Below are 11,607 nucleotides of genomic sequence, written 5' to 3'. Positions count from 1 at the left end.
CAGAAGAGACAGGGTTGGCCGAGCTCAGTGAGGTGGGCAGTAGACAAGAACAGGGTGGGGATTTTTCCTCCACTGTGAGATTCTGAGCTGTTAATCCCTACTTTGGGTGATCTTGACACTGTCTACTTGCTTTTGTGATACTCTGCTCCGGTGGGCAGAATGTTCTTTTTTTTTAGTTAAAAAAAAAAATTCACTCGCTGTTGAGGTTGATTTGGGGGAATATCCTCATGGATACCCAAAATAACTGGGGGCCTCCACAGGTCAACCTTAGTGGGGTTGGGGAGAGCTCATTCCTCATTCTTCTGCCAGGAAGAGGGGCTTCTACTGTTAGTGAGAAGTTCTGTCTGAAAAACCGACTCCTGGGATGCCAGTGGGTCCGTGGCCTGACTCTGCAGGGCTCCCTACACTAGCCTATGTTTTGCCTTCACAAGGGGGCGTCCTTCTACGGAGCCCATGGCTGCAGTTCTGCCCATTATGTCTGCCTGAGCCATTTGTTCATGCTTCTCTTTCTGTAAGCATGGGCACACATGTGCATCATTTCTTCATTCAACATATTTTTTGCTCAATAAGTTGAGCTATTTGTACACAATTGTACACAAGGCACAACTTCTTCCTGTGAAACTTGATTGCTAAATCAAATCCCACCATTCCCACTTCCAGAGGGATCTGTAGTCACTGATTCCAATTTTGTAGGAAGCTTCTCCTTTTAGGGAGCTAATGACCGAAAAGAACCAGAGAGCCAAAGGCTTTCATGCCGTGGAGGAGGACTACTCAGGACACATCCTGCTTCAGCTGTGTCATCAACTGGTTGTACGACCTTGGGCAACTCTGTGAAACTTCGTTTCTTCATTTATACCTTGGGTATAATTATCCCTGCCCTTCTCTTTCCACAGGATGTCGTGAAGATTAAAAGGCTGTAACTACTCTGGAGAGTTTAAAGTATCTCACACATGAGAAATGTTCATCAGACAATTAAAACTGAAGCGTTTGGGATGTCTATGGGGAAAATTCAGTAGCTTGGGAAAACCAAAACTCAAAGCACATCGAACAATTCTAAAAATTAACAGTAAATCCCGGACACCTGATCACCCATCTTACCACGCAGTTTCATGGGAGCTAGAGCTTTCTGAGAAGTTTCCTTTACCATGCCCTATCCTGAGTTAATTAGACTGAAAAGGGGGATGTTATAGAAGAAGTTTGAATAGAGATTTTTTTTAATGGATTATTTCTATGATCTGTCCTGACATGACTGTTCAATCCAGCTCATTTCTACATTGATGAGGTTGCTTAACTTCCTTCATTACCCTCAGGGAAGGATGTCTGCAAATCAACCCACCACGGCTGTGAACACATTTGTGTTAATCGTGGCAGTTCTTACATCTGCAAATGCTCAAAGGGATTTATTCTAGCTGAGGATGGAAGACGGTGCAAAAGTAAGTGATCTCAACTTGGTATTTTTGCCTTAATTTGGTTTGGGAGCAATTGCTTTTTGGAGTATTTGCAGGAAATAAATCCCTCACCTCTGCTTCTACCATAGATATAAATGTGTATGCATAGATACAGAATGGGGAAGAGAGAGCTTAACTGCACCTATGAAAAAACTTACGGTTTTAGTTGACAGTAAGTTCACTATCAGCTAAGAGGCTAGAATGATCCTAGCTGAATAAGAATATCTGGAATGAGGGAGGTAAGACTTGTGCTTTTAAACTTAAAAAATAATACCTCTAAAGTAGCAGGAAAAATTTTGAGTTATTTTATCATCTCAGAGTAGAGAAGAATTTTCTAAACATGACATGAAACATAAAAGCCATAAAAGAAAAAAAAGGGAAAATGTACAGTGAGAGATTAAAGCTACCATACATTTTTCTTACCTGTTAGTTATCAGAGTTCAAAAAGTGTGATGATTCCTTATATTGGCAATGGTATGTGTGTGTGTGTGTGTGTGTGTGTGTGTGTGTATATATATATATATTTTTTTTTTTTTTGGCTGCACTGGGTCTTAGTTGCAGCACGCAGGATCTTCATTGCCACGTGTGGGATCTTTTAGTTGCGGCACACAAACACTTAGTTGCGGCACGTGAACTCTTAGTTGCGTCATGTGGGATCTAGTTCCCTGACCAGGTATCAAACTCAGGCCCCTGCATTGGGAGCGTGGAGACTTTAGCCACTGGACCACCAGGGAAGTCTCCAGCAATGGTATGTTGTAATAGGCAATTGTAAATTTATCACTAGGCGTCTGAATTGGTACAACTTTTAGGAGGGCAATTTGGCGATATTTTAAAGGCAGTTCCAGTTCTAGGAGTTTATCCCACAGATAAGTGCCTGTGTTCTTATCACATAAGAACACATAGCCGTATTTAAAGGGATATTTTGTGCAGCGTTATTTGCAGTAGCAAAAATGGGCAATAAGGTAAATGTCTATCCATAAGATACTGATTAAATAAATTATGGTACATCTATACAATAGAATACTATACAGCTGTTAAAAGGAATGAAGCAGCTCTAGATGTATCCCCAAGATATTTTAGGTGAAAAAAGCATGGTGCTGAATGGTTTTTATAGTATGTTACCATTGATGTATTTTGCAAAAGGCTCTCTCTAACCTTTATTCTCTCTCTCAATATAGATATGGCTATATAGGTAGATAGAGATGGAGATATATAGATATAGATACCCTTTGTAGTGTTTGAACTTTGTTCCATGTGCATGTAATATTTTTTTTTAGAAAAAAAATAAAGAAAAAAGAGACAAGATTTAGAAAGCATCATGGTGGGGAAGTTCAATATGATGTCAAGTGAAAAATAAAGGAAGATCTATGTAGAAAAAAAGACTTGAGGTACCTTTCAAATACCAAACTGACAATCTCCTCACCTATTATTTATATGACACTCCCCCCCAAACCCCAGGGAAAGAAAGGATATTGGGGAGAAGCTACAGCTGAGTATGAGGACAAAGACACTTTGTCTCAGAGAAGCTGTGTGATTAATTAGTTACGATCATGAGCTTCGACAGACCTGGATTTGAACACCCTATTCATACATTTGTGTGACCTTGGAGAAATTATTTAACTTGAGTCTCAGTTTCTTCGTATAATATGAAGACAATACCTCACAGAATCGTCATGAGGAATACATGGTATCATGTATATAAAGGTGTTTAGCCCAGTGCTGGCACATTCCAATTGCTCGACAAATGATAGCTACAAACGTAATCAACAGCAGAGCTGTCTACAGATGGGGCTTCAGTGGTGAAGTGATGAGTTCCTCATCAGGAGAGGTGTTCAGGTCCAGGCTGAATGAATGGCTACTGGGTAGGGATGCAGTAAAGATATGAGCAACAGGGGTGGCTGGACCAGTGGCTTTTAAAGGTCTTGTCCAACCCTGAAATTCTGGAACTCTGTGAAAATTAAGTTCAGAAAGCAAAACACTGCTCCGTTCCAGTCTCATTGACTTAACTACCCAAAGAAAACATCCAAGGAAAGCTGAGTGACCTTCCTGCAAACAAGTAGCCAGCAAGAGGGACTGTCATTCTCCCTGGATCTAAAAGTGAGAGTCTGGCACCTCTCTCCCTGATGCTCTTCCACTCGACCTAGGATTCTTGTTTCCTGGCGAAGCCTTCTACACCCCTCTATGCATGGAGGCTGCAGGTGTTGGTTTCATTCTGTAAGAAAAGAGTATATGGGGAAGAAGAGAAAACAGATTCACTGCTGGAAAATTATTTCACTATTTCTGAAATCTGCTGGAGAGTCACGTGCACAGTCCTTGAGATTCAGGCTACGAATGTAAATGAAGCTCTGAATTGGCCTTTTCCTCTTTCATTAATAACAGATCAATAGGTTGGGTAAAGAGGATAAGCACTTAATGAAGAAAGAGAGGAACCCAACTCTTCCAACACACACACACACACACAATTACATTAGCATGTTAGTTAAGCCCAGGAATAGAAATATTTTTGCATGTGTGTCTTTACTTCCTAATATTGCTGTGCTTCATTTTCAAATATTAGACAGCTGCTTGATATGTAAAAGAGAATGTATATTGCGTACTGTAGACTGTTTGAAATGAGATCATTCATTTGGGATCTGTAAATTTTTCTTATGCAGCCCTAAATAACAAAAAAATCTCTCTACACCCAGTTTGCTTACGTATTTGCATAAAGCTTTTACTGTCACCCATCTGAGATGCCTGGAAAACTTCCATATAGATAAAGAATTCACAGTGATAATTCAGTTTAAAACTTTAAAAGGTCAATAGGGGGGAATTCCCTGGCGGTCCAGTGGTTGGGACTCCGTGCTTTCACTGCCGAGGGCCCAGGTTCGCCGAGGGCCCAGATTCGGTCCCTGGTTGGGGAGCTAGGATCCCACAGGCTGTGTGGCTCGGCCAAAAAAAAAAAGAAAAAGTCAATAGGATACTTACGGGTGTGCTACCCAATGCACACCACCTCCTTCGTTTATTCTGTCAACAAGCATTTATTTAACAACTCTTGTGTGCCAGGTATTGGAGGTACAGAAATTAATGAGAAATGGCTACTGCTGAGGAGGAACTGGCAGACTAGAGGAGGAAACTGACACATAATTGACTAGCTGTTGTACAGCGTGGAGCACTGCACAGAGTACACTGGACTATAAGCAACGTGGTGTCAGGGATTTTGCTTTGGTCACTGTTGCAATCCTACTGCACTGACTGCCTTACACAAAGCAGTTGCTCAATAAACAATTTTTTGTCCACTAAATTAGTAGTGTTAGGGCTACACAGAGAGTAACTAAGATAAGCTGGGTTACTAGGAAATCTCCCTGGAAGAGGTGATGGCCGAGCTGAACTGGAAGACTTTCCAAGTCCGTTGTCTGTCAGATGCCAGCACCGGGGTGATATCACCCGCCTGGAGTAAAGTTATTTGAATCTTTTGGGTGCTGTCAGACCCTTCAGAGTACTGTACACACAGTCCCTCCCAGACCTGGCTGCCGGTGACCCAGGGTACAGTGTGGACCTGGTTTCCAGTTTGTGCATCTGCTGTGTTTTTGCTGGTGGAAAATACAACTTTTTAACAATTTGACAAGCCGCATATAAAGGCAATTCTGAGCATTATTGTTGCTCGTTACTCTCCCTACACTTTCTGTCTGTCCTGTGTATTAGGTAAAGAATAAAGGTGGCTCTCCCAAGTGGTTATACCTCCAGTGGAAGCACAGTTTTTTGTGTTTTTTTTGCGGTACGTGGGCCTCTCACTGATGTGACCTCTCCCGTTGCGGAGCACAGGCTCTGGACGCGCAGGCTCAGCGGCCATGGCTCATGGGCCTAGCAGCTCCGCGGCACGTGGGATCTTTCTGGACCGGGGCACGAACCCGTGTCCCCTGCATCGGCAGGCGGACTCTCAACCACTGCGCCACCAGGGAAGCCCAGTTTTCTTCTCTTGTGCATAAGTGATTTTTATCATTTAACTAGCTCAACTTTCCTTTCATTCCTGTAGGATGCACTGAAGGCCCAGTTGACCTGGTCTTTGTGATCGATGGATCCAAGAGCCTCGGAGAAGAGAATTTTGAGATTGTGAAGCAGTTTGTCACTGGAATTATAGATTCCTTGGCAATTTCCCCAAAAGCCGCTCGAGTGGGGCTGCTCCAGTATTCCACGCAGGTCCGCACAGAGTTTACACTGAGAAACTTCAGCTCGGCCAAAGACATGAAAAAAGCTGTGGCCCACATGAAATACATGGGCAAGGGCTCTATGACCGGACTGGCTCTGAAACACATGTTTGAGAGAAGTTTTACCCAAGTAGAAGGGGCCAGGCCACTCTCCGCACGGGTGCCCAGAGTGGCCATCGTGTTAACAGATGGACGGGCTCAGGATGATGTCTCCGAGTGGGCCAGTAAAGCCCAGGCCAATGGTAATATGGGATGGAGGTGTGGTTTACACCACTCAAGGTTCGGGTTTCTTAAACTCACTTGGTGTTCACATGGGGCCACAGGAGTGAGATTCTTTGAGCAGACAGAAAGGCTTCCTGTCCCCACTGTTACACACCTTTACTAAACTGCCACCTAGTGGCCTTAAAGGCACCCCACAGGAGTTAAAGGACTCAGGAAGGATACGAAAATCCTGCGGACTGGAAGGTTGGTCTACTCACAGACTATACCTGAGTAATCATCTACTGTGATTTACTAGCCAGGGTGTGACCGCCAGAGCAGAGAATCAATCCTGCACGAGCTATTTAACCAGAGAAATACACAACAGTTCCCAGACACTGGTCTGGTTGCTTTAGAATCACCTGAAGAGCTTGATAAAAATAGACTCCTGGTAGGAGGAACGCTTACCAATAGTTTTTTTTCCTTTTTTAAGCAATGCTTCCAGTGAACACTCTGGGAGTGCAGTGGACTTAGGACAGCGAATACTCTTGTGTTTGCAGGAGGCAAAAGTTAACTTTCGAGAAAATCAAAATGTCAGACAAGATCATGACTCTAAACTCTTGTTGCTCAGTAGAGCTCAGCCTCTTCTCTGAGGTTTGTCTGACTCCATGTATAATGCAGGGGGGACTTTTGGTTACTTCATTTGTGTCTAGATGTCAAGTGTGGTGGAGGAATATGGCTCTTGACGAAAGGAAACCCAAAAGCTATGATGGTTGGTGGAGAGAGCTTGAGGGAAAGTGTCTGGATTCCTTGGGGAGATGAGAAACCTTGAGGTTGTGAAGCAGTTTGCTTGAAAGCTGCTTTCTTTAAGAACTTGTCGTGGGCACATTGCTGCAGCAGGTCCTATAAGTGGGAAAGGATATGTACCAACCATGGCTCCAACCATGGACTCAGTGCCTCCATCAGGCATGGAACACAGTACACGTGTGACCAGTCCTTGCTGATTGAATGAACAAAGGGTGAAAGTGCTGGCAATAGCACTGGTGAACTCCGTTCCTGCTCACAGAAAGGCTGGTTCACATCAACATTCAGTCACTCTCTTCACAGAGGAGGCCGTTTTATTGATATTGCTTACGTCACTCTTTTTTTCTGAACCCAATAGAGTAGGAGCCACAAAGTGTCCTGCCTGAATCATCTGGGTGGATTTTAAAACTGGCTGCTCACACACAGTTCCCCTGCTTCTAGACTAGCTTACCTGAGCCTATGTCAAACCCACAGGCCCCTCTAATCTGCATTCTTAAAATGTACAGGGGAAAGCACCCCGTCTCCAAAATCAGTTGTCAACCCTTTTGTCTCATTGAAGCCAATCTACCTTACTCTTACCCAAATTTCCACGAATCCTCCAAAGACAGGTGGTGGAAGAAACATGTTTACTTGGTTCTTGAATCAACAAGATTTATCTGAAGTGACATCCTCTAACGAATTTAATTACTCCTACGTATAGCTAACACAATCTTAAAATAGTAGTTATCCTTTTTAGGAAGCTGTGCATAAAGTCACTGGGCTCTCAGACAAATATGCTGAACTTGGCTGTTGACCTGACATAGACTTTAGAACGAGGCCAACTCTTGCCCTTTGGCTTAAAGAGCCATTTTTATGTCTATTTTTTAAAAATAATCTAGTCTAATGAATTAACCAGAATAAGATACCTGCTGAAAAATGTTGAAAATCAAGCAGAACTTAGGTTCTTATTATGTTTTACTTTCAGTTGAAGAGGATATTGGGGAAGGGAGTCTAATGATTCATTTTGTTTAGAAAAGCTTTTGGAACAATCTCATATGCCTCTTGAAATCTAAGGTTGATACTTGGATTTGTTCTTTTTTCTGACTTAGAGGATTTCCATTGGTCTGCAGATTCTCCTTTTCAGCTCAGCACCTCCTCACAAGGCTTTGTCCTCCCAAGATGGGTGGGCAGAATACAGCTTCACTTGGCCACAGGTCACTTAAAGTTCCTATCTGTACCTCTGAGAAGTAGAAACTAGGTTACAAGGTCATAAACTGACCTGTTTCTTAGAATTCTCCCAGAAGAGATTCTCATTTAGTAAGCCATAAGGTAGTGCTCTTTTCTACTTTACCACAAGGCTAATTCAGGGAAAAGTTGAAGATTTGTTAATGACCTTGTCCAGAGCTGAGCAACAGGTTGGTGGTCTAGCTCCCCAACCTCTCCTTCATGCCTCACCTTCCTCTCGCTTGGATCCCTGTCTTTTGCTCACAAGGCCAAAATAAAAATGATGCAAAAGTAAAGGGAGGTTGACATGGACCCCTCAAATCACACCACTTATTAATATCTAGCTGGCTTTGGGTGCAGTACACACAACTTCCAGATCCTGGGAATACAACTCTAACTACTGTGTTCTTTTTTTTAATTTAAGTTGGTTTACAATGTTGTGTTAGTTTCAGGTGTACAGCAAAGTGATTCAGATTATATATATATCACATATATATTATATATAATCACACATATATTATTCTTTTTCAGATTCTTTTCCATTATAGGTTATCATAAGGTATTGAATATAGTTCCCTGTGCTGTACAGTAGGACCCTGTTGTCTATTTTATATATAGTAGTGTGTATCTGTTAATCCCAAGCTCCTATTTTATCCCTCCCCGCCCCTTTCCTCTTTGGTAACCATAAATTTGTTTTCCATGTCTGTGTAACTACCCTGTTCTTAACTTGCTCTGTTCCTTAGGTGTAACCATGTATGCTGTTGGGGTAGGGAAAGCCATTGAGGAAGAACTACAAGAGATTGCCTCTGAGCCCACAGAAGAGCATCTCTTCTATGCCGAAGACTTCAGCACGATGGGCGAGATAAGTGATAAACTACGGAAAGGCATATGTGAAGGTAGTATAGCTTACGTCTAGGAGACCTTAGCAAACAGAGCAGCATGTGAATGAGAAATTCTCAACCCATTCCTTCAAAGTGCTCAAAATAAGTGCCTCCCTTGTAGGCAGGGCCAGTGACACCCAGAAACACTAAGCACAAAAAGTGGAATGGGGAGAGAGAAGACAAAATAATAGCTAACGTTGCTTGAGCACTTGCTCTGTACTGAGCAGTGTGATGAGTGTTCTGACACACGGCAAAATGCTTAATCCTCACAAAAACCCTATGGAGGTGATCACGTAACTAGAAAAAACCATTATATGAATCAGGAAAGCTGATGCACAATTTTGGGATACACCTGTGACTAGAGTGGAAAGGGATGGTAGTCCTTTCAAGTTCACTGATGAAAATGTAAAGAATGCCCTCTTGCATGGACTACTTCTGTTTACAGAACATTAAACTGCCCTTTAGAATTTAGAATTTCTTATGTATAGGAGCCCCTCGTGCTTTTCTCCAGTTCACTATTGTGCCAGGTATCCTTGCATATAGCAGTTCTGCCCGTTTTTCCTTTTACTTCTGTCCCAGCTTCAGTCGCCAGTAAAATCCCAGTCAAAGTGATGTGTCTTATTCCTCCACAGGAAAGAGCACTGGGATGAAAGAGGCCAGGAAGGGAAGGCCTTTCAGATTTCTAAGGCAACTTGATAATGTTTTGCCTCTAAGCTCTTTCATTTAAGCTGAAACACCTCAAATGGAGCTGCTGCCACTGCAACTTAACCCTTGGACAAACTTAATTTTTTTTTCCCACCCTACCTTCTAGACATAACATTTTTGGGGATATTCTTAAGATGCATTTAAGGGATCCAGGCTTCTCTTACTAGAGAGAACTGCCCTAGAAAGGTCTTAAGATTATCGGGGGAACCAAGTGCTTTTGTGAATCGGTGGTGTTACCAAATCAAACCAGAACATCCTGGGTGGTGGCAGGTAGGTAAGGAGTTGGTCTGGGACCAGTTTCCTAAAGAACACATGCGCCCATGTGGACAACTGTCACTCTTTTGGTCATCTTTTACCTCTCAGCTCTGGAAGACTCTGGTGGAAGACGGGATTCCCCAGCAGGGGAACTGCCAAAGAGGGCCCACCAGCCAACAGGTACATTTTTTAAAAGCAGTATTTTTAGAATCTTTGGTTGATACTTACACCATGGTTTCCCCACAGACAAAAGTTGTTCCATCACACAGGAAACATTTACACTTTTTTAGCCATAGTTGGTAATAGCCTCTCTGCTGACAGTCTTTCTGCCATAGTATGTCCCAAAATAAAGCTATGTACCCCATTCTAGGAATACCAAGTACCTTACTCTGACAGCTGATGGCTATATTATAACCACAACCGTGTTAAACAGGTTTGACTTCAGTTTTCTTTCTCTTTACAGAATCTGAGCCAGTCACCATAAATATCCGAGACATACTTTCCTGTTCTAATTTTGCAGTGCAACACAGATATCTGTTTGAAGAAAACAATCTTGCACGGTCTACACAAAAACTTTTCCATTCGACAAAATCCTCAGGTAATTCCAAGTAAAATATTACTATAGGGTAATTTGCTATCAGCCTCTCAACTTGCCAACAAACTCAGCTTAAGGGAGGACAGGAAAGGAGGAAGTAGGAGAGGGGGAAAGAGAAGAACTTAAGGAAAATGAGAACTAAAAGAATAGACTAAAAGAAAGTGGAGTAGTCCTCCCGCAGTCCACAGTAAAGGCCCCTTCCAGCACTGGAAGCACATACAGCCCTTTCCTGGTATTTACTGGATCTGGCTGCATGGAAAAAGCTGAACATTTCTTTCATTATGGTTTCCTTCATATGCTGATTCAGTCCTACTGTTATGCGTCTGGGAAGTTTGGTGGGTTATGCAGTTGAACACTTTCCATCTGCTTTCTTAGGAAGTCCTTTGGCAGAAAAACACAATCAATGCAAATGTGAAAACCTTATAATGTTCCAGAACCTTGCAAATGAAGAAGTAAGAAAATTAACGCAGCGCTATATCCTTTTCTAATGTTATGCTTCTGTATGGAATGCAAAGAATATTACCACAACTTCAAAAAATTCTATATATGGGTATATATCAAATGAAGTCATTTCCACAAAGTCAAGAACAGTGAACTCCAAGAAAGGCTTTTTCTTAAGCAGACTGATAGGTGCTTGAGAGCCAAGGGCAAGCCAAGCTTCCGGCACAGGTCAAGCACTTAGCTGCTATCTGCGGTTGGTTCTAGGAGGTTTAGCAGTAAGGCCAGTCAGCCAGTCAGTATGCAAGGTAAAGAGAAAAGACTTATTTAACTCCTTCTCTGCTGGGAGGAAATGAAAGCTATATCCCAGATCTGAAGTACATTAAAGATACAGTGCGTATAGGCAAAGAATTATGTAGAATGAAGAGGTTTCAAAGTCTTTTACCTAAACTCCAAACCCTTCCTTTGGCCCCAAGCCACACTGCGGCCACATTTGGTCAGTGTGTAGGTTTAGAGGACTGGGGTGGGTTTTTTTTTGTTTGGCAGCAGAGATCTTTTTTATCAGCACTCTAAGATGAAATATTCTACCAAGGGAACAGCAGGATCCAATGATTCATTAAAACATTACAAATAAAAGGGATGCTTTGGGATAATGGAGAAATGAGGATTCAGTGCTTTTATACACTGAACACACCCTGCCAGCTGCTCTGAACTCAAAATTATAGTAAGCTTATTAAAGCTGCCTGATATCTAGCTCAACATGCATCAACTAGTCTAAAGGGAAATGGTTTAATTCTGAATTATTTCTGTGCAAATGGGTTTATAAAATAAAGCACAGCATACAGCCATTCCCTCTCTGAAAACTGGAAATATGCTCCATAAAGTAAAGTAAA

General features: G+C 42.3%; 1 protein-coding gene across 4 annotated transcripts in view; it reads left to right on the top strand.

The window, feature by feature from the left end:
• MATN2 (matrilin 2) overlaps nt 1-11,607 on the top strand; it is a 154,727-nt gene that overhangs the window by 140,698 nt on the left and 2,422 nt on the right. For 3 of the 4 annotated variants that reach the window (XM_029223178.1, XM_029223181.1, XM_029223182.1), the window contains 6 exons: nt 1,311-1,433; nt 5,464-5,877; nt 8,584-8,736; nt 9,790-9,861; nt 10,145-10,279; nt 10,652-10,750. In XM_029223178.1, the coding sequence (XP_029079011.1) occupies nt 1,311-1,433; nt 5,464-5,877; nt 8,584-8,736; nt 9,790-9,861; nt 10,145-10,279; nt 10,652-10,750 (996 nt within the window). The remainder of the gene's footprint in view (nt 1-1,310; nt 1,434-5,463; nt 5,878-8,583; nt 8,737-9,789; nt 9,862-10,144; nt 10,280-10,651; nt 10,751-11,607) is intronic. The other variant, XM_029223179.1, reaches the window with a different exon arrangement.

Source organism: Monodon monoceros, unplaced genomic scaffold (assembly GCF_005190385.1).
Source record: "Monodon monoceros isolate NGI ecotype Baffin Bay Population unplaced genomic scaffold, NGI_Narwhal_1 Super_Scaffold_14, whole genome shotgun sequence".
In the NCBI taxonomy this organism is placed as follows: Eukaryota; Metazoa; Chordata; class Mammalia; order Artiodactyla; family Monodontidae; genus Monodon; species Monodon monoceros.
Note: the sequence above shows the minus strand (reverse complement) of the source record. Positions and strands in the feature narration are given on the sequence as shown.